The sequence below is a fragment of the Lepisma saccharinum genome, chromosome 17 (genome assembly GCF_977018435.1).
Source record: "Lepisma saccharinum chromosome 17, izLepSacc3.1, whole genome shotgun sequence".
In the NCBI taxonomy this organism is placed as follows: Eukaryota; Metazoa; Arthropoda; class Insecta; order Zygentoma; family Lepismatidae; genus Lepisma; species Lepisma saccharinum.
Genome location: NC_139245.1, coordinates 20,884,576 through 20,905,603, shown reverse-complemented (window position 1 = coordinate 20,905,603; position 21,028 = coordinate 20,884,576). Strand labels below are relative to the sequence as shown.

The window sequence follows — 21,028 nt, the reverse complement described above, 5'->3', positions numbered from 1 at the left end:
AAAAAAATATATGCAGGAAAAAGGCTACAATTGAACGAAAATAAGAGCCAGACAATACATGTTACATCGAGTTAATCGTGAACTTTCATTTTGTAATAACAAATTAATTGACAATGAAATTGCATCGTGTTGTTGATTGGTTCTAATAATTTCTAAGTAATTGTAAAAGTATCAGAAAATATAAAATATTTGGCCTGAAAGGTGAAAAAAAGTTATTTTTTTCCTTTTCATTAATTTCTATTACATATTACAGATTCCAAAGCTCAATTCTTTTTCTATTTTTACAAATCATTGATATACAGGGTGGTCCTTTGTAATGAAAAAATAGAAATATCTTGAAAACTACACATCCTATGAAAAATGCCGTATGTAAAAAAAGGGGGCCGTAAGGTGTTATCGGTTATGTCGTTGATGACGTTACTGTTGGTGAAACGGACATCATTTTTTTTTCAAATGGAAGCCCACTTTTTTATTGCAGAATAAAATTCTACGCAAAAAAAATGAAACTTTTAGTCGGTACCCTTCGAGCAGTGTGTATATTTTTCATGCAGGCCATTTTTTCGTACGATGTATATTTTTCGAGAAATGCGTTATTTTGAAGACAATGTGGGTGAAAATAAAACTTTATTCGACTAAAATCGTACCAACTTATGCCTATTTGCACGTGCACACCCACATAAATCTATAATACAAATCATTATTATTATACTTATTCATTGAATTCGGATCTCTTTCGAAGCATCAAGTGTTCCCACTCCGCTTCACCAAGAGAGGTGGTGAAGAAGCGTGCGATCAGTGATATCAACCCGCGTAGACCGAGGCGCGCTCGCACTATGCGAGTTTCGTTCCTCTGACGGTGTGTTAGCAAATGTAGTGTTGCAAAGCATTCGAGACAGTGTGACGGAGTCGAGGGAACCCATACATAATTGAAAATTGAGGAATTTGTTTTAGAAAAGGGAAATTTCGAATGTATATTGTCCCTCTCATCCTGTTCCGAGCATGGCAGGGGCAAGAAAGATGGGGAAGGGGAGGAGGGCGACTGAAAGCAAAACAGGTGTTTTAAACATGCCTGGTATTGCCTTTGCTTAGTGCATCTTGGGTAAAATGTACGGTCCCTGTGGCGCAGTAGCCGAATTATCAACCCACGCGGAGGGAGCGTATGTACATCAATCAGTTAGCTGTTTTGCATTGTGTGCCTGTTACTGCGTTGCAAAATTGTTTAGCGCTGTCAAAAGGTCGTTCCTGTTTCAATGCAATGTGTTTGATTTCATGATGAATAGGGAAACTGTACATAGCGAAAGCAGAGACTTAATATTTAACATTGTTGAATTTTTGGAGGGAAGTTAGCTAGAAGTAGCAAGTGCAGAATATATGGATACGGCGGAAGGGAAGGAAAAAATCTGAAGTACGAAGCACTGCAGTTTGGACTGAGTGAGTACAGTAATTTTCTTTAAGATTTATTATTCTCTTGATTTCGCTTGATTTGCTTGGTTCGATCAGTCTGTCATTAGAAATAAACAACAGCTAGATAGATTACAAACGATTTTCTCCATGTGGTAGTTGGATCGGCTTCTTTGGTGGAAGTTTTTACGAAATATTTTGATATTGCAGATCGGTATTTCTATGTTTTGAGTGATTTAGCCAGGTTATCGAATTCTGAATTACATACTGCACAATAACATCGCTCTTCTCGTGATTGGCGGGAAAATTTACGAAACCTTTAAAATTTGTAAAAAATCCGTGTTAAAAAAAAATCATGAAATATAACTCTGTCATAGCCTCATTTTCAGCGAAAGATGATCAAGACTTGGGTTGCCAATACATTTAGCATCATTATGTACGCAAAAACGGGAGCGAGTATTTGACAGGGGTGGTACAACACTTCTTTTGGACGCGACACTGAAGTGCACACCCGTAGAGCCAGACCACCATTCGCTACTGCCAACTGTAGCTATTGGCACTTGTCAGACAAATTTCCAGGGGATACGATGTAAATTGATGGCTTTATGGGAGTACTACACCCTGTTTCTCCGCGACTGGTTGCTAATATGTCAACACATTTTGTGCAAAAAGCACAGAACTAACACCTATCCAGAACTTCTCGTGTTGTCATTTTGACGGTAAATGCTTAGACAAGAGACTGAGTTGATGTGTTTTCGGAACATATGACAATGTAAATATTGGTTTTGAATAAACACCTGAAGTGTTGTAGAACAAAAATAAAACTAATCCTTGTTGCAAAATGCAATAACAAACAGTGAACGATAATTCAGGTGAGTCAGTGAAATGGTGCTTGCACACGAAAGATATTTGTATGCATAAAATTTTCTTTTAGATAATAATAATAATATGGATTTGTTAATTAAACCAGAATAAAGTAGAGATGGCATCTCCCCAAGGCAAAAAGTTTAATTTTCACACTCAAGATACCAAATCAATTATTTATTTTGTGAGATGAACCCTTGCTACACCCAATCACCATCGCAATTAAATATTAAGGTCCATATAGTTGAGTTATAATAATTAATCACACTTTAGAGGTCGAGTGTGTTGAATCCGTAACAGAGTCGGTGTTCAGATGCTTAGTTATTAGTTGATATATTACAATTATTTTTATTATTATTTAGTTTTCCATTTTTACAATCATCCAATGTTTATTGGATATTATCCACTACATAGTGTTTTTACATCTATTCTCAGTGTGGTATTTCAAACGGCGGGATATTTCGGCAAGTATTCGTGAAGCATTGGGATATTATATGAATTATACACATAATTTAGCCCATACAAAGTAAATAAATCAAACCAGAGCGGGGGGAGGTAAGAATAAATTCTAACACCATGTTTCGAGGGAGCACTTTTTCTCTCGTCTTCGTCCGAACATATTTATTTTCGCCCCGTTTACAGACCTGTAAATGTGGTGCTAGAATAGTCAACAGTGGAAATACTAGATGCTGGATAAGGTCCAATTACTATACTCTGTCCAAGGAATCTGTGGAGCAAGAACGCGCATAACGATGGAGAAAACGAGTGGGCGGAGCGAAGCAGTAGGCGGTGCTGCTAACAGCTGGTAATTGCTTCATGTACTCACTTTCCCTCGTTCATTGGTAGAACCTCTCTTGAGTAACTACTTGCGCAGAGACTCGTTTTAGTTTGTTTGCTTCACAGATTCCCGGGATAGAGTATAGCATTGCACTGTTATAAAGAACCATTGTCACTTACTTCAGTCATGTCGAGATGCTAATCTGATTATTCAGTGCCCTTTGCCGTAGCCCTCTTGAAGAAGGGCTATTGAAGCAAAACACGTCCTTTGTTATTACGAGAAACAAAATAGAGATTCTTGTAGATAGCTTGCAATTATTGGTCCTTTCTATGAGCCAAATAAACTGGGAGCTGTTGGAAGTTGCACGAGGTGTTTCGATTTCAATTAGTTGAATTGCTTTATTTTACTTCTCTTTTCTATCTTCTTTGGTTAATCGCGAAGATGAGGATGAATAGTGATAAGATGAAAGGACAATCACAAACACATCTCGACAGCACACAGCACAACACATAGAGGATTATGTTGGCTGCGAGTCCAGACGCCAGAGCCTCGTTTGTCTGCAAAACGCTTCCGACATGAACACAACCATTCATCTAGTTCTTCTGCAGAACTAATCAACTTGATCATGAAGACCACAAACGAGCCTCTCTTCCACGATAATCGTCCAGACTCGCTCTGTTTATCCTTACACGGAACTTCGCGGTATCTGAACGCTAACTACCATTCCAAGGAATTAATGTAAATGCTAATGAGGTGTCGCTTAGTGGCATAAATCGGCCCTTTTTTGTTGCTTCAGAAAAAAATAAAGAAACAGCCCGAGAGTCATGAGTTTTTCAACCCTTGTATAAAGTCGGGATGTTTTTGTGGGCCTCTCTCTCTCGCGAGCGAGTCTTTGTCGGGCGACGGAGGTAACCGAACTGGGTGTTGTGGTGGAGGACACGCGCCGTATTGAAAAATGTAATAAGAGAGTATTAAATTAATGGAAGGGAAAGTACCTTGTTAAATGTATACTAAAAGGCAGGCCCAGGGTGTGGATTTCTCACTTTGACGACAAGGCGGAAGGAAATTAGCTCTCAGGGGGAAGTATTTGATCCTGATTGCCCTCTGAATGCATACAAGTTGTAGTTCCTTTGACGTCAAAGTAAAGTCTCCCGGTAGCAGTGTTTTTTTTAATGAAAACGTTCTCTTAAGTTGATCTAGGGCAGCTTGTGATAATCTCTAATTTCACTCGTGACCGCTTGAAAATTTGGACACCCTGCGTGAAAGTTTTGCTTATATAATGCGCCTTTTCTGTCAAATTAAACTAATGGCGTATCTAGGGAGTAGTTATCCAGTTTGATTCTCCATTAGCTCCCCTTAAATTATCATTATCATCAAGTGATGACCTGTTAGGTAAAACGTTAAAGCAAAACCCTGAACATTAACTTTTCCAGGGGTCCGTCTCCACCCGGATCCCTGACACCCCTACCCCCCTCCCCCCGCATGTAGGGGTATCTGATAAAAGAAGGACCTCTCAACGTTAGGACTGCAACATTCTGTGAAGGCATATGTGACCAGTCTCTGAATTTGGCATTAAAAGACGTCTCTTTACCTCATTTCGTCGCTCTAATAAAATACTTGAAATCACATACTTGCACTTTAAAACTATCCATCTTTCCATTGTTTTCCAATCTGGCCTATGGCAGCTAACACCTTTCTACAGTTGATTCTGTCCTAAATTTCTTCCGGCCATAGTTCATATCTCAGTTACTTCAACATGCAACCTTTCCAAACTCATCTTTTGTCCTTTCTACACAGTCTCCTTATCAGCGTCGGTTGCTGAATGATTTGAACTATACGAGGGCCAGTCAATAAAGAATGAGACAGTAGGCAAAGTCCGGGTGGGCATGGTACATTTCAAAGTACTCTGCTTCGAGTTGAATGCACTTAGCCCAACGGGTCTGCCCTGTGATTTATCCACCCCCCCCAAATCCTCAACACCCCCTAAAATTTTCACTAAGGTCCAATTTATGGTCATATTGACTCAAAATTTACCCTTACACCCCCCTGAAAATGGAAAATTCTGGATGAACCGCTGAGTCTGCCAATCTTTGACATAGTCCTCAGAACAGTCTGGAGGAGAAAATTGTGTGCGCCTTTCTAAATCGTCCACCGTTTGCCAGATGAGTCCAGCTACCAGCTGTAAATTTTCCAATACCTTCCGTCACATCCATAAAAGTCGCAAATGATGTACCTGGGGTATATAGACCGACCAGCGCATTTGAAACCCTATCACGAAAGCTAGTATCGCTGGTTTAAGTCAAGGGGAAGCTCATAGTTTGTATATTTCCCGATGTTTCAGAAATCTCGGCGCTAGTATATCCTTATCTCCTCGCACACTATATCGTATGTACAAAATTTCCAATGGTAAAATTCGATGCAACTCTCCCATTCAGCACAACAGACAAGCCCGGGGAAAGACATTTTTAAAAAAGCTGTCTTTCCTACAGAATTTCCAACCAATATAACAGTTTTCTAGCAAATGTCGACATGTTTCCTTCAGAAATGCCATTCGGCCATCTATACACAATAAGATTAACATGATAATTTGTTTCATCTTTTTTTTGTAATTTATTTATATTTTACATTCTTTTCCTATATATATATCAATGTAAAACGACCACTGTGTCATATATCTGAAACTTCCATGATGTTGTTTCTGACTTACGGGTACTTTTGTCTCTTTACAGTGCGTTCCTGTTAAGAAATTTCAGTCCAAATGCCTAGGCAATGGCGTGCCCAAGGGGGGATGGTGGGGTCATACCCCCTTTTTCGCCCAGTATTCCTAAAAAAAGAACGTCAAAGGTAGGAAATGATGTGAAGATGAGGGCTGACTACCAGAAAAAGTGTACTAACCCTTCCCTTTCGAATATCCTGGGCACGCCGCTGATCCTAGGTACCCAAGCAATAGTTAATCAGGGGCTTCATCAGAAGCGTGAACTCTCGAAATCGCTTAGCAGTCAGACGACATAGTGACCAGACCAGCATGAATCTTGAAAATAAGAATATACTCGTATACCTATATATATGGTAGTACACTGTTCCGGGAAAATAATATTGTAAATTTTTCAGTAACGAAGAGATGCGCCTTTTTATTCTGATTGCTTTTTCCATGAATTTAGACTCAAAGTATTTTTTGTTGCCATATCTCACATTAGATGGAAACGTCCATTACCCTTTGTTTCTATAAAAATCTCTTGTGCTACATTTCCAGGAAGTGATTCATTATTTCTTTGCCTTTTCTCTTGTATTATTTTCTTCGAGTAAGAATAGCCGAACGCGTCTGGAATGCAGGTCGGAACTGTCACAAAGGAACAATAGAGGGGTACAACATAAAGAACGTAATGACAAAGAAAGAAAAATCAGTGCAACGGCCTTTTGAGGGCTGACACATATATCCAGTGACCCTTGTAATTGACAACTGCCATTCAGGAATGATTCCATTTGTGTGGTTTGTGATTTTAATTGCCAACGTTCATATTCATCTTGCAGAAGTTTTTTGGATCTTGTGAGCGTGATTCGGTTACTGAGTTGCAGCAATAGAACTAATTGAAGTGGTTGGGAGTTAGATAATGCCGAGTCTTACTTATTTGCAGCACACACATGCAAAGCATTTCAAATTAAATGACATGAAAGTGAGTTATGTACATTGAAAGCAATTATATACATTCAATTATCCTTTATTGAAGGACGAGGCTCAGCCTGCTGCCGTTGTGCCACCTAACCCGAATGGATACATAATACAAATAACAAATAAACAAAAGAAGAAAGAGAAAAATACACACAAAAAGAACAAATACAAAAGTGAGAACAAGGGCTCTATTACACACACACACACACACACACACACACACACACACACACACACACACACACACACACACACACACAAAGGAAAAATAAAATTAAAGAATACACAAAGGATACACAAATTAATAGACACAGTTGTGCTTGGTGACATATATGTAAGACTAATAGAAATTAAGATGATATAAAAATGTGTAAATATTTTTAATACACGGGAAAGGACAAAATATAGTCAAGGGTTGGAAACATGTAAGGGGCAAAGTAAAGACGTAGAATGGAAATATTTGTTTTTACGAAGTTAATTCAGAAGCGAGAGCTAATATTCGTGAGTGCTGGAACGCAGATATTGCGGACCAAAGAGTACGAATAGTAAAATAAGAGTGTAAACGAAGATTTCTGGATTTGTTTGAACTTTAAAGCCCGTATTTTCTCACAAGTACGAAAATGTGGCTTGGCATTATCTCGTCCCGACCTATTCAATTAGGTTCAGCTACTATTTTCTTTGTAAGGAGAGAACAACGAATAACTTCATTTCCTTCATAACTTGGATTGGATTGGATTGATTTGTTGCTTTAAGTCCACTTTATGCACAGTAAGGATAATCGGGACTTGACCTACAGTTTAAAGTGGGATCCGAACCACTATGTGCCTCCACCGGGAATCGAACCTGGGACCCCTTGATTACAAGGCGACGACGGTACCACTGCGCCATCGAGAGGCCACTTCATAATTTAAGTATTAAATATATCAGTATCTACTGTATACAAGATGCGCGTCTGGTGTTCGAAGTCGATATACCGGTAGAGTTTTGGTGGAAGAAAACGTTAATAAAAAAAACGAAACATTCACAAATAAATTGAAATTATGGTGTAATTTACTTACCGATGTTTGATTGGCTTTCGAAGGAGGGATGAAGATCTTGATTCGCTTGTTGAACGTTGAGTTCACTGCTGAGAAAAGAGAAAGAGACACATAAGTTTATATACTTATATAGTTCGTGCATTACATGCGTGCAATATGACGATTAGAAAGCAGATTTTTGCTTAAATGCATATTTTTCGTCATTTATGAAAAAATTCATGTGCTTCAAGCATATAAAATTCGTTTCAGTCTATCGTCACTGTTTTGGAGGTGTTTGTTTTACAAATTTTTGAAAATTTCATGCATGTATTAGCTTTATGTGCATTCAAGTGAAGTGTTTCTTTGTTGTGGGATAATTACTATTGAAACGTTCTTTTGTGGTTTCTGTTTGAGTGCGGTAGCTATGCTGCATTAAGCATTGTATGTACATTAGGCACTTATATTGTATTTTCAACCAGGTGTCTCGACCTGGGCAACAAAAATTCCTGAAAACTTCATTTTTGTCAGTTATGAAATGAGTCTCTATATATAAACTCAATCTCATTATTTCCCTTCTAATCATTCAATTTTTGAATGCAGTAATCCATTTCCTTTAAATTAACACAGCTGGAAATTATTTAATCATTTTATCGAGAGATGGCGCAGCTGTGGTGTGCAATTGGAAGCCCAAGAACATGCCAGGCAGGGCTCACCTATACGAAGGAAATCGGCTGAAACGAAACCGTCCAAGTGCAATCTTAATTCAGACTAAAAGAGGGCCTAGAAAGGTCTTTCCTTTCTTCACACATCGGAAAGCTTGCTACAAATTCTGCAGTTAAATTAGCAGCAGCTAAAATTTAATTACAGAGATAGCGAGGCGTTTGAAGAGGGAGTTCTGCCTGAATGAAAAAATTTCAGTTTTCACACACGCTCAATTTTCGCGTTTTTTTTTCGCTCGTTGTCCATCACACACATGGCTGTTAAATCCGTTTAGTTCCGTAATCCTCTTAACTTGCTCTTTTCCCTCCCATTGGCCTTTTTTTTTCTGTTCCACATCAACCAGGAATTTTACGGCAACTCTATGAAAAGATGCGGAAAGCTTCTTCCGCTTATCAGCCGTGCAAATGTATTTTCTCAGGTTTTGTTACGGTAGAATTGATTTCCAGAGCGGACCTTCAATACTTGTCTGCTGTGAAAAGTTTAGGCAAAAAGATCTAATATTAGGACAGTTCTGATTTACCGCTTTACCGTTGGGAAGTTAAGATGGGCCAATAGTTTTTTTTTTTAAAAAAAATACATTATCAAACTAGCAGTCCACTTTAAACTGTAGATCTAGTCCCTATTAGAATTTCTGAGCATAAACTGGGCTTAATCAAAACTCAAGATAACAGTCAAGTGATATCCTAAAATTGCTACGCGATGCTTTTTAGTCTTTTAGAATGTATAATTAACAGAGATTTGAAAATATCAGACAAATTTGAAATGCCCGGGACGTAATAGAAACATTGATTTTCGTCCGCCATCTTGAAACGTTTTGACCGATATTTCTCAAGTGCAACACCAGATCATGTGGCCAAGGTATCTAGTCGCTATATGAATTTCAGCTTATTGCTTGTACAAAATTGGAGACTTTGCCTCATTTTGACCACATAGCAGAATGACTACTACCCGATCCTCAGCAGTCAACATGGTTCACCTGCTAGAAGAAATCGCAAACATTTCATATTTATCGTCATACGCCTATGCGGGACTTTTGGGCCACCCTCTATAATGAGAAATATTAAAAAAAAAAAAAGGAAAGAGAAGAAGGGAGACAAATAGGTAGAAATAAAATAAAGAAGAATGAGTGTATGAATAAGAGAGAAATCGGAAGAAATAGCAAGATAAGGAACAAATAAACAGGAAAGGAAATAAAGGGAGATAGAGATAGAGAAAAAGGAAAATAGAGTATGAAAGAACTAAAGAGGGACTGCAAGGAAAGCAAATGAGAGAGAGAGAGAGAGAGAGAGAGAGAGAGAGAGAGAGAGAGAGAGAGAGAGAAAGAGAGAGAAAGAAAGCTAGAGGCTACTGAGAGTGTTTCTGTCTGTCGGGAAGTCTCTGTCTGTCTGTGTCTGTCTGTCTGTCTGTCTGTCTCTCTCTCTCTCTCTCTCTCTCTCTCTCTCTCTCTCTCTCTCTCTCTCTCTGTGTATGTGTGAAAGTGAAAGCAAAAGAGAGCGAGACGATGTTCCAGCATTGAAGTCCTTTCACTTTAAAAGGTTAGAGCTTAAAAATGTTTCCTTCTTTTCAACCGAGTCATTAACTCTTTTTCTTTGCCTCTAGAAGTTCATAACGTCCTGAATTTTTTTTTCGCGCAGATTTATTACGTGGGAAATTTCATTCATAGCTTTAAAATCATTAATTTTCAACTTGAAAGGATTCTTTTTTCGTAATCTCCTATTGCCGTTCCCGATTCGAAAGCTTCAAGAGGCTAATTTATAAAGTTTTGTAATGAAAAAGATGTCTTGTCTTCATTTGAGGGCTCTTGTGTACTCCAAAGTCGAGAGTGACTTACTTCGCTTTCGTGCCATGTGGGATTAACCGGGAAGTCTGTCTAGTGAAGCCAGAATTTGAGATGCAGGAATTTCAAAATGTCAAGGCATTTTTTCCTGCTCGGGCGGGGTTTCTTTTCCTGAGTTTCAGAAACTTTCCGCAATTAATTTATGGTAATAGTTGAAAAGTTAGTAAATGTCAAGTGAGGCTATCTGCTGGCCAGATTATGAAGGATGGGTTGCCTTTATGTACGCCTATTAATTTTCTCTGCAGAGGTTGGTTCGTGTTAAAATCTGTATATTTATAAATACTGTAAAGGAGTAATTGATATCAGACTTTGCACACGAGCATTTCTGATTGATTTGGTTTATTTTGATTAACTTTTATTCCACTTTTGGCCAGTCGCGAAAATGAGGATGATATGATGAAATTGATGAAGGGATACTCACAAGGAATACCCATGCGCAAGCCGGGATTTGAACCCGGAACCCCTGGCATGGTAGCGCGCTATGCTAACCACTACGCGACAGAAGCTGGCCCCTTTAGTAAGAGCATTATGTTCCCGAGCTTGTATGTATGTTGTTGAACACTCAACTCGCCTGGCCTCATATCAATCCTTTTAAGCCGTAAATATATAAACACCCAATATTGTTTGAAAATTTATTTAACACAGTTCAAAATACAGCACTTAGTAATATTACACCGGAGTGTAAAAACAGGAAATAAACAACAGCAGCATATAGTTATTTACACATAAAAGTGAATTACAGATTTCTGAACAATAATCCTCCAATCCGTGTTTCCTTTGTGAAATATAGGCATGTTGATTCGAAGATCGTGGAACTGGTTGGGCAATCTACAGAACAAGGAATCATCTCGATTTTAGGTTCATAGAAAGTTGATTTCTTCGGGTAGTGCGACAAGGCAGTCGGAAGTGAATGATGATCAATTTTCCGTCTCTCGTCAGCAGATAGGATGTTTAATATTTTCATGAGGATGGGACCTTGCAAGTGATTTGCAGATGGGGCTCTCTTTGACCTAGAAGAAATTCAGCACAGAGTTCAATCTAGTTAGGAACGCGTCGCTGACGAAATCCGAGAGAGGTATTTAATTTTTAATTAAATGAAAGATTTATAAAGTGTAGTTACAGCAGACGGATGCTTAACTTCTGTAAATCGATAGAATAAACGGAGACGTGGACCATGACAGCCTCTGATAAATGCGCTTTACCTGTTTCTGAGGAAAATATTTTAAGGTGCGAGAGAGAACTTAGTAATTGAAAATATTCTCAATGTAGAAGACACAGAGAGGTGTGTAACGTCCTCAAGACTGGCCTGGATGGGATATGTGGAGAGGATGTTAAGGAAAATGATGCATGCAAGAATGGAGGAAAGAAGAAAACGTAGAAGACCAAGGAAAAGGTGGAAGGAGACATAAAGTTATGTTGGACGATGGTGGGAGAAAATCGAAAGTAGAGAAGAGTGGATGCGCATTGTGAGAGGAGGCCAACGCCCATCCCAGGCTGTAGCGCCAAGGAAGATTGAGAACTTAATGGGACCGAGAAAAGTTGCGAAGTGTTAAAAATAATAATTATGAATACGCCTGTAAAGATTGATTGATTGAGTTAGTGTTTTAAGTCCGATGCACAGTAAGGCTAATCGGGACTGAACCTACAGGTTAAAGCGGGATCCGAACCACTATGTGCCTCCACCGAGAATCGAACCAGGGATTCTCCTTGATTACAAGGCAACGACGCTGCCACCACGCCCTCGGGGAGGCCTAAAGAGGATGTAACGTTTGTGAATTCACATCCTCCTACAAACAAAGTATAAACTATACTCTGTGCGGAACAGCCCTTTCAGAACCAAAGCCCATCGAGTCCCATCGCCGCTGTCCTCTTACCTTCAAAACCAGAGCCCTCTCTCTACTTCTTTTCAAGCAGATCCATCAAACTATCCTCGCTAGGCTTACCATACGTCCGGGATTAGCCCGGACAGTCCTGGTTTTTAGAGCTGTCCGGGGTGATGTCCGGGATTGCAAAATGTCCGGGGTTTTGAGAATCTGAACATGAAAATAGCTACCGGTATTGAATATTCACGACCAGATCCTGCAAGAATCGATTATACTATTTCTTTCTTCGAGATATATAATTCCGAGCGGTTCCTTTTCCGTACTTCCGTGAGCGTCTTGGCGGTCTTGCAAGCGTGTGAAGTAACTCGACTACACGTTTTTGAAATTTATAAGTTTTTACAAGGGCTTTGCATTTGGCAACGGGCAAAATAAAGTGTGTATTTAACGTTAACAAAAAAGTATTATCCCATAAGAGCACAAGGCTCCTTAGTTTGTTGCCTGCAATAGAAAGAATTCTTGCAATTTTTGATGGGCTAAACTCATACTTCCTCTCTTGTGACAAACGCCCAAAATTATTATTTGATTTTTTTGAAAATCCAGAAAGTGAATTGTATTTGAAATATTTGCATGGTTCTCTACAGTTATTTAATAATGTAGTTTTGAAATTGGAAGCTAATTCTATCACAGCCACAGAAGCATTTCAGACATATTCTCAATTAATTTGTCAACTTCAGGAAAGAAAAACCCATAAATTTATACCATCTTCTGCCAAAGAATTGCTATGCACTCTAAAAGAAAATAATGATGTTCAGGAACAAAAATTCTTTTTAAGCGAAGACAATTTTCATAATTCTAGTATCTAATACTTAGAGTTGTGGATAAACAATAATAATAATTAATAACATTAAAATGTTCCAATAAAATGTTAAGGCTTTTAAGTAATTTCAATTTATTTTTGTAAAAAACCCTGAAATTCAGCAGTAATGAGTTGATCGCGAATATGTCGTGGGTTGGACCCAAGAAAATATGGTAAGCCTAATCCTCGCGATGCTGGGTCAGCACCAAACTTTTTGAGGTCCCACCGGGACATATAGCACGGAAAGCGAAACCGCTAACCACATGACCACGTGGGAGCCGTATAAAAGCACTTTGTTAAAATCTATGTGCCGCCTTCTAGTGTGAGACGCACACTCAAGGTTGACATTCTAAAATTAATCAAGAGTTACAAGATTAAACACATTTGTTTCCATACTAGAAGAATAGGTTTCCTTTCAGGACGAAAATAACAGAAGCCAATCTCTCTGTAGTAGTGGTCTTTTAATCTTGTGTAATGGGAATTGGATGAAGGGGAAAGAGCATTCGTTAAGGATTCATGCAAATTTCGATTACAGTTTCAATTCATTTGTGTTGTACAGGTTGTACTATGTGTTGTGAAGGTTAATAGAGTTTTTCACTAAACAATAGCTTCGTAAATTGCAGTTGGTATTTTAAAGCTGTTGCCATGGGAACCCAACAATGCAGGATTATAACATATTAACACACTTCGTGCTGAGGGCCACGCACTTGCTCTTGCTCGATCTATGGCCGAGATGAAAATTGTGGCAAGATTTGACACAGAAACTTATATACATATCTGTGCAATATAACTATCCCTTCTATTAACTATCATTCAATAATTTGAGTCTAACAGTATACTTATGAAGAGTATAGGAAAAAAGCTACTACACAAAAGATGCAAAACATGTTGGAAGAATTGTAAATGGTATTACCTTGCTGTATATAATGAACAAGTAAGAAAGAAATAAGAAGTAGTTAGAATTTTTCAGGACACATATCACGAAAATTATGTTTTACACGTGGAAATAAATGGACTAAAATAAAATTTCCTAAAGTAACTACTAGTACTGATAATCTTATTAATCTGAGTCACAATGTACGTATAAATGGCTATTTTAGGTCATATAAACATTGCATTCTCTATGGAGAAGACATAGTAAGGTTTGTAAAGTCCCGAAGACTGGCCTGCCTGGGACTTGTCAAGAGGATGAGAGATGAAAAGGTGCCAAGAAAAGTAATTAATGCATGGAAGGCTAAAGAAGAGATGGATACAGGATGTTGAACGATACCTGAATAATGCACGTTGAAAGATGGTTGGAGAAAGCAAAAAGTGGAGAAGAATGGATGGGTGTCGTGAGGGAAGGCCAGAGCTGGGTGCGAAATCATGGGGGAACAGGGGGAATTTCCCTTTACCAATAATCTTGTCATAATAATCTCCCAACCAAAAATTTCCAGGATGGAAAGTTTTCGTTATGAGAACAAAGACAAACAATTTGTTTTAACTTCAAATATACTTTACTAAGAAATAATAAAAAACACATGATTGATTGATTTGTTGTTTTTAAGTCCACTTTATGCACAGTAAGGCTAATCGGGACTGGACCTACAGTTTAAAGTGGGATCCGAACCACCATGTGCCTCCACCGGGAATCGAACCCAGGACCCCTTGATTACAAGGCGACGACGCTACCACTGTGCCATCGGGGAGGCCCTAATCAAAAACACATAAAACGGAGAATAATATCTGTCTCTTTGCGTGTTCGTTAATGTTGGACCAATAACAAAATGTGCACAATAAAAGTTAAACAACAATGCAAAATAAATATAAGTATGACATATTAATAAAAAGCAAAAATTAAACGAAAACTAAAAAAAAATAATTTGAACAATTTTGTATTTTATTGACATTTTGAACCAGTTAGTAAAGGAATTAGTTTGACACTTTATAAATATCTGATATGTATAAAAGTAACAAATGAATTCCTTTTTATATATTTATTTAATAATATTTAATAATATATATATTTAAATATTTAGTAATTTACTTATGCAAAAATTAATATGTTTATGATATAAGTTATATATATATAGTTGTGATAGTTGTGTGTGTGTGTGTAAAGTAAGGTCTTACTCCCTCACCAATCTTTAATGATTTCGCACCCTCGCCAAAGCCCACCTCGGCTTGTAGCACTAAAGAAAAAGAGGAACATAAAGGGATCGAGAAAAGTTGAGAAGTTTGAAAAAAAAATAATAATTATGGCCTCATAGTAAGTTTCGCACTCCTAACGCACCATGGAGACCAAATCGTAGCGTCGTCTCTGATTGTCAGATAGGCTAATCGAAACTAAGCCTGCCGTTTAAAGTGGGATCCAAAACCACTGTGCAATGCTTCTCTACCGTAGGTGTTACTGCACGTTTTACTACATACTTCCAACGAAGGATTTACTCTCACCTTTGTAAAGTACGTATTTCACAGATTCACAACAGAAATATGAATTCCTCTTCTATGGCGCTCCGGTCCGTATTCGGTCCATAGCCTCCCCAATCTTACTCTTCCTTCCCGTCCTATCCGAGGATGCTTTCTTCCAGTTCCTAGTTCTAAGCAGTTGTACTGCGTCTGCTCCAACCGCTTCTTCTCATTTGTTTCTGGGTCTCCCCATTGATCTTTTCCCTCCAAAACTTCCTTGCATCACATTCTTGGGGTTTCGGCAATCATCCATCCTGATTACGTGTCCTGCCCACTCTAACCTTTTAGCTCTTATATAAGCTGAGATGGGGACATCTTTGTAAAGTTCAAGTAATTCCTGATTGGTTCTTTTTCTCCAAATATCTTGCACTTTTATTGGCCCAAATATTTTCCTCAGCATTTTCCGTTCAAAAAGTCCACCATTTCAGCTGCGCTTTGATAAAATGTCCATGTTTCATTCACTCCCGTATATCATTATGCTGCGAATTAGAGTTTTATACAAAGTAATTTTGGCTCTATGGTTTACTCCATGATATTTAATCAAAATGGTAGTAATGAGAAGTATGATTTATTGGCTCTTACTTCTATCATCTCATTTTTATATGATTTTCCTTTCACTTTGCTTTCCTTGTTTGGACTACAATTTTTATTTTATTTGTGTTAATTTGTAATCCAATTTCCTTACCTTTCTCGTGTAGTGTTTCCACCACTTCTTTAAATGATCTTATTCATCTTCCTATGATATTGATGTCATCTGCATACTCAACTATTTGGGTCAACTTATATTCTAATGTTCTTCTGGCAGCTATGATTAGTTTCCTTATCACATATTCCAGAGACAAATTGAACAGGAGTGGTGCCAAGCCATCTCCTTGTTTGATACCTTGTTTAACTGAAAAGCTCTCTCCCATATTTGCTTGTATCTTCACTCGTGATTTGGTGTTCTGCATCTTCAATCGAATTAATTTTGTGTGTACTCAATACGTTTCCAATTTTAGTTCTATCAATGGAGTCATATGCTTGTTTAAAATCGACAAAGACTTGTGTTATTTCTATGTTCCCTTCCCAACACTTTCACCAGTATCTGTCTGACTGTGTGTATTTGATCTATTGTAGACCTGCCTTTTCTGAAGCCAGCTTGGTACTCTCCTAATGTTTCTTCTGCACATGGTTGTAGTCTTTCCCTAAGTATGCTTGTCAATATCTTGTATGCTACACACAGCATCGACATTCCCCTGTAATTTTCACACATTTGTTTATCCCCTTTCTTGAATATGGGGCAAATTATACTGATAGAAATATAAATATATACTTTTATTCCTTTGTCTTTCTTGTACGAAAATTGTTGGATCTTTCGAGGGTGCTGTGATCTTAACATGCTCTCTCAGACTTAATATTGGAAGAACAGGAAAATGGCCCAGTCCAATTTAAGTTTGGAGCGTGAAAATCGTTTTATCGCATTGGTACACACACACACACACATCTACATTAATTATTGATCAAATTGTTCCGTTCCACATTTTTGTTGCTTATTTGTCAACCCGCCATTATTTCATCTCATCTATCGAACATTCGATTAATATGCTGAATAATGCGGCATATTTTATACATATAATGTTGATGCCTTTGACAATTTACAATTTCAACCACATTTTTATAAAAAGTAGATTTTTTTTGCATTCTCCACACACATACATAGCTCACATAGCATTAACATTGAAATTGTAATAATTAAAATCTTCTTTGCCACAGTTTACGCAGCTTTGCCGATATTGTGAAATTACACTTGATGTAGTATAAACGCAAAAAAAGAACTGTCATAAAATCGTAGTGGTAACGTTGTCGCCTTGCAATCAAGGGGTTCCGGATTAGATGCCCGGTGGAGGCACAGATTGGTTCGGATCCCACTTTAAACTGTAGGTACAGTTACGATTAGCCTTCCTGTGCATAAAATGGACTTAAAACAAAAACTTAAACTCAATCTAAGGCGAAAGATTCGTGCTCAGTAGGTTGCAGGTTCAAATTCCTTGTCGGGAAGAGGTTTTTCCGTCAGTTCCATCTGTCCAAGTAAATACTGGTATAGTAACTTTAACGATATTAACGGATTTTACTTGAATTTCATCGCATCTCTATTCCCATCGCTCTCACGGCTTCCCATCACGGTTAGCTCAATGGTAGACAAATATACGGCGTTAATTTAGTCCACAAACAACCTAATCCTTTGGTGTATTATGTCACGGAAGGATACGTGAAGTCAACAAATAGAAGCTGAGTTTTTAAGGCATTATTAATTGGCTTTATTAAAAACATCTGCAGATTGTTTGTTAGAATCCATAAATATTTCCCTTGCATTGGATAAACTGAAAACTAGTTTGGCCGCAGATAACTTATCTGCGGTTTGGCACATGACCATGAGGCACGATGTGAAAACCCCCTTTCTCGTTATGCAACCCTTTTAACCTTGGTGTTGTAGTGGTTTCATAAACACACGCAGCACAGTCGACTGACCAAGACAAGGGGAAAAGGAGGTGGGCGAAGTTTGTTCCGGTTTACCAGCTTGGTTACAGGGCCACTCTTTAAGGTCTAGTGGTTAGCGTAATGCATTAGGAACCCAGGATGAGGAATCGATGTTTATTTCTGTTCGTTCTCTCATTATTTTTCTGATATCATGGTCGAATTTCATCTGAAGCTAAGCTAAACTTTTGGGTGCAAAGATCTCCCAAGTGGTCATCACATCGAATCCCATCTCTGGCTTTCTAGACTGGAGTCCGCTATTTCTCTGAAATGGTGAGTAATTGCTCATAAGTCCTCATGATGCAATATCAGTAACGAAATTTCAACTCTGTCACCTGGAAACGAACCTGAATACACTGACATCGAAGGTAAGAGCGCGAATGCGTGTGAGCCATGCATTTTATCAAGAGATAAATTATATTTGTGTTCGGATTATTTGACGTCGCTCTTCTATCATAACTGGCTGCAATGAATTATGGTTTGATGAGACAAAATTACAAACAGAATTTGCCGGAATTCGAACCAATAATCTTAGGAGATGATAGAAACACAGCACTGAGTAACACGACGAAACATTTATATATAACGTTCAAACACTCAACACTATATGCCATTTCACTTTGTAAACAAGAGCTCTTAAGGATAACAACTGCATAAAGCTACCTATAATAAAGTTTGTCCAAAGAAGAAGAACAACTACACCATTATATTGTTTCTCAGTTGCAGAAGCTAATTACAACCATAATAAAAACAGATGCTTCAACAGCAGACGTTACCATGATAAGCATGCAAATAACAGCTTGATACGTAGCTAATAGGTTTCTATATGAAACAGCAAACATAGGATATATTTTTGTTAAAGCTGTTGCATAACGAACCTTGCCATGGAGTTTAAATTTAGAAAATTCCGCAGAACTTCCCCCTATTTTAACGATGAGTTTTCTAACGATACAATCCAACATTGTTGCGAAGTGAATGGCAACTACTTTACTTGCGAAGTCGAAGTTTTGCGTTTCGATTCCCTAACAAGCTGGAGGAACCTTCTAATGGAAACGTTCAATTAAATGAAATGGAACTAGTTAGTTACGCGTGTTCTTGGATTCAATTAAGGAAACTGTTTACACAGCTGAGAGTACATGGGCACTTTCAATAATCGATATCCAAGCTAGAAGTTGGTATGCGGGCAGACATTACAACACATTAGAAGCCACGAGGCATGTTGAAAATGAAGATTGTGTCGAGTTATTCTTGTAATTATATAACGCTGGTAAGAAGGGTATGGGCTAGTAAATACTAAAATCCATTTAAAAAGGAGACACTGACCACACCACAGAATGTAACATTTTATAGACCCATGTGCATGATCACAGATAAAAGAAAGTTGGAACTTTAAAGACTAGATCACCTATGACTGGATAAGGATGAGGAGGGAAGTTGGCAGTCTATGAGTTGTGGTCTCATAGCGGGGTTAGCAGACATCCGTGTCGGAGTGGTTAGCACAGCGCGCTATGATGCCGGAAGTCTCTGGTTCTAATCCCAGTCTTGGCATGGGTGATCATTGTGATTATCCCTAAATTAATATTATCAGTCATCTTAATCATCGTGATTAGACAGCGACGCTAAATAACAAAAATGCAATCAAATCAACACACGCGCAAGGTTGTATTTGTAAAGGAGGAAGAGGCTCAATTCCTTCTATCTACCGAACTTTCGAGAGTGGCTGAAGAGAATTGAAAGCTCGGAAGCCTATTCGGAAATCACCTGGTTGATATCCCGAGAAATTCTCTTCACCATTCGCCACCAGGAAAACGAGGAAAATTTCCAAATACCACACTGTATTCCTGTGCGAAGTAAAGGCAAGTCTTACATTGTTTTAGTAAATAATAACGTAATGCAATGTAGGGTATTGGAAATATAAACCTTTCCTACTTTACGGTAAGTAAATTTAAGGCAGTCCTCAATAACATGAGGGCGAGTGGGTTGTGAGTTCGAAGTGGATACCTAGCATGCTTTTTCTTTTATTGTTTTGCTTGTAAACCTGTTACCTCATATCATTTCGCAACCTCAAATCAAAGTTACACCTACACTTATTTTTTATTATCAATTAAAACATTCATCTCTTCATTTTATATGCGAGTGCTGCGTCACAGTTGCAAATTATACCGCTAAAGGACATTTCCTTTTCGTTGTCATTGACTTCCTTTCTTTGCGAAAGTTTTATGACAGTAAAGCTCATTATGTTGCTTTATTGCACATCAGAAATAGCTCCTTTGTTCTTTATATACGACGTTAGAGGAAGTTGTTGTGCGATTGTTGCCTTATCATTGAAACACAGGTGGTGTCGACTAAGAGATATTTAAAAATTCCCACGTTTCGTGATAATGTCGTTTCCAACTGTAGAGTATCTCACAGATGCACTAAACAAACAAAATGACGTCATAGCTCTGATATTTTGTATCAAGCATACGAAATGCGTTATGAACGTTGGGTAATTTTTTTACACGTTAGGTATAATTCTTCAACTGTGCTGTTTATTCTAGTGTAAATATTCACGAATTGTGGAAACGTTTATCTAATTCTTTATTATTATTATTATAATTATTATGAATGAGTACCATGTCAGAGTTAATAATAACATTTAGTACTAAAACACAAATAATTAATATTATAAAAGAAATAATAACCACTAATAAATCTAGTATCATTTACCATACTCATTCTTGAATCCAATTATAATTGGGGATTTGGAAATTGACTAGTACTATTAATATTAGTAGCCCCAGATATAGCCTTTCCACGATTAAATAAACCTCTCAGTAGAATAAAGCACAGCCAAGTTCTTTGAGTTTCAAGATCAGAACTAATAGTTCTATTCGAATGAAAATACTCAATGATGTTCGTATGTAAGTGTAAACCAAGTTGTGATTACAGAAAGGATTTCTAAATTGGTAAGATCTCCTGCATGACATTACAACTATACATACTTAGCCTGTGGTAACTGCATTGTCACACTAAATGTTTATAGAACGCTGTAATTTGGCATCTGCCTGTTGTGTTCTTAATAAATAAATAAATAAACTGCATTAGTTATTATACCGTCT

At 37.9% G+C, this 21,028-nt stretch overlaps 1 protein-coding gene across 2 annotated transcripts in view; it reads right to left on the bottom strand.

The window, feature by feature from the left end:
- LOC146001570 (tyrosine-protein kinase transmembrane receptor Ror-like) overlaps positions 1-21,028 on the bottom strand; it is a 223,903-nt gene that overhangs the window by 40,432 nt on the left and 162,443 nt on the right. For both annotated transcript variants that reach the window (XM_083139056.1, XM_083139057.1), the window contains exon 3: positions 7,772-7,839. In XM_083139056.1, coding sequence (XP_082995182.1) covers positions 7,772-7,839 — 68 coding nt within the window. The remainder of the gene's footprint in view (positions 1-7,771; positions 7,840-21,028) is intronic.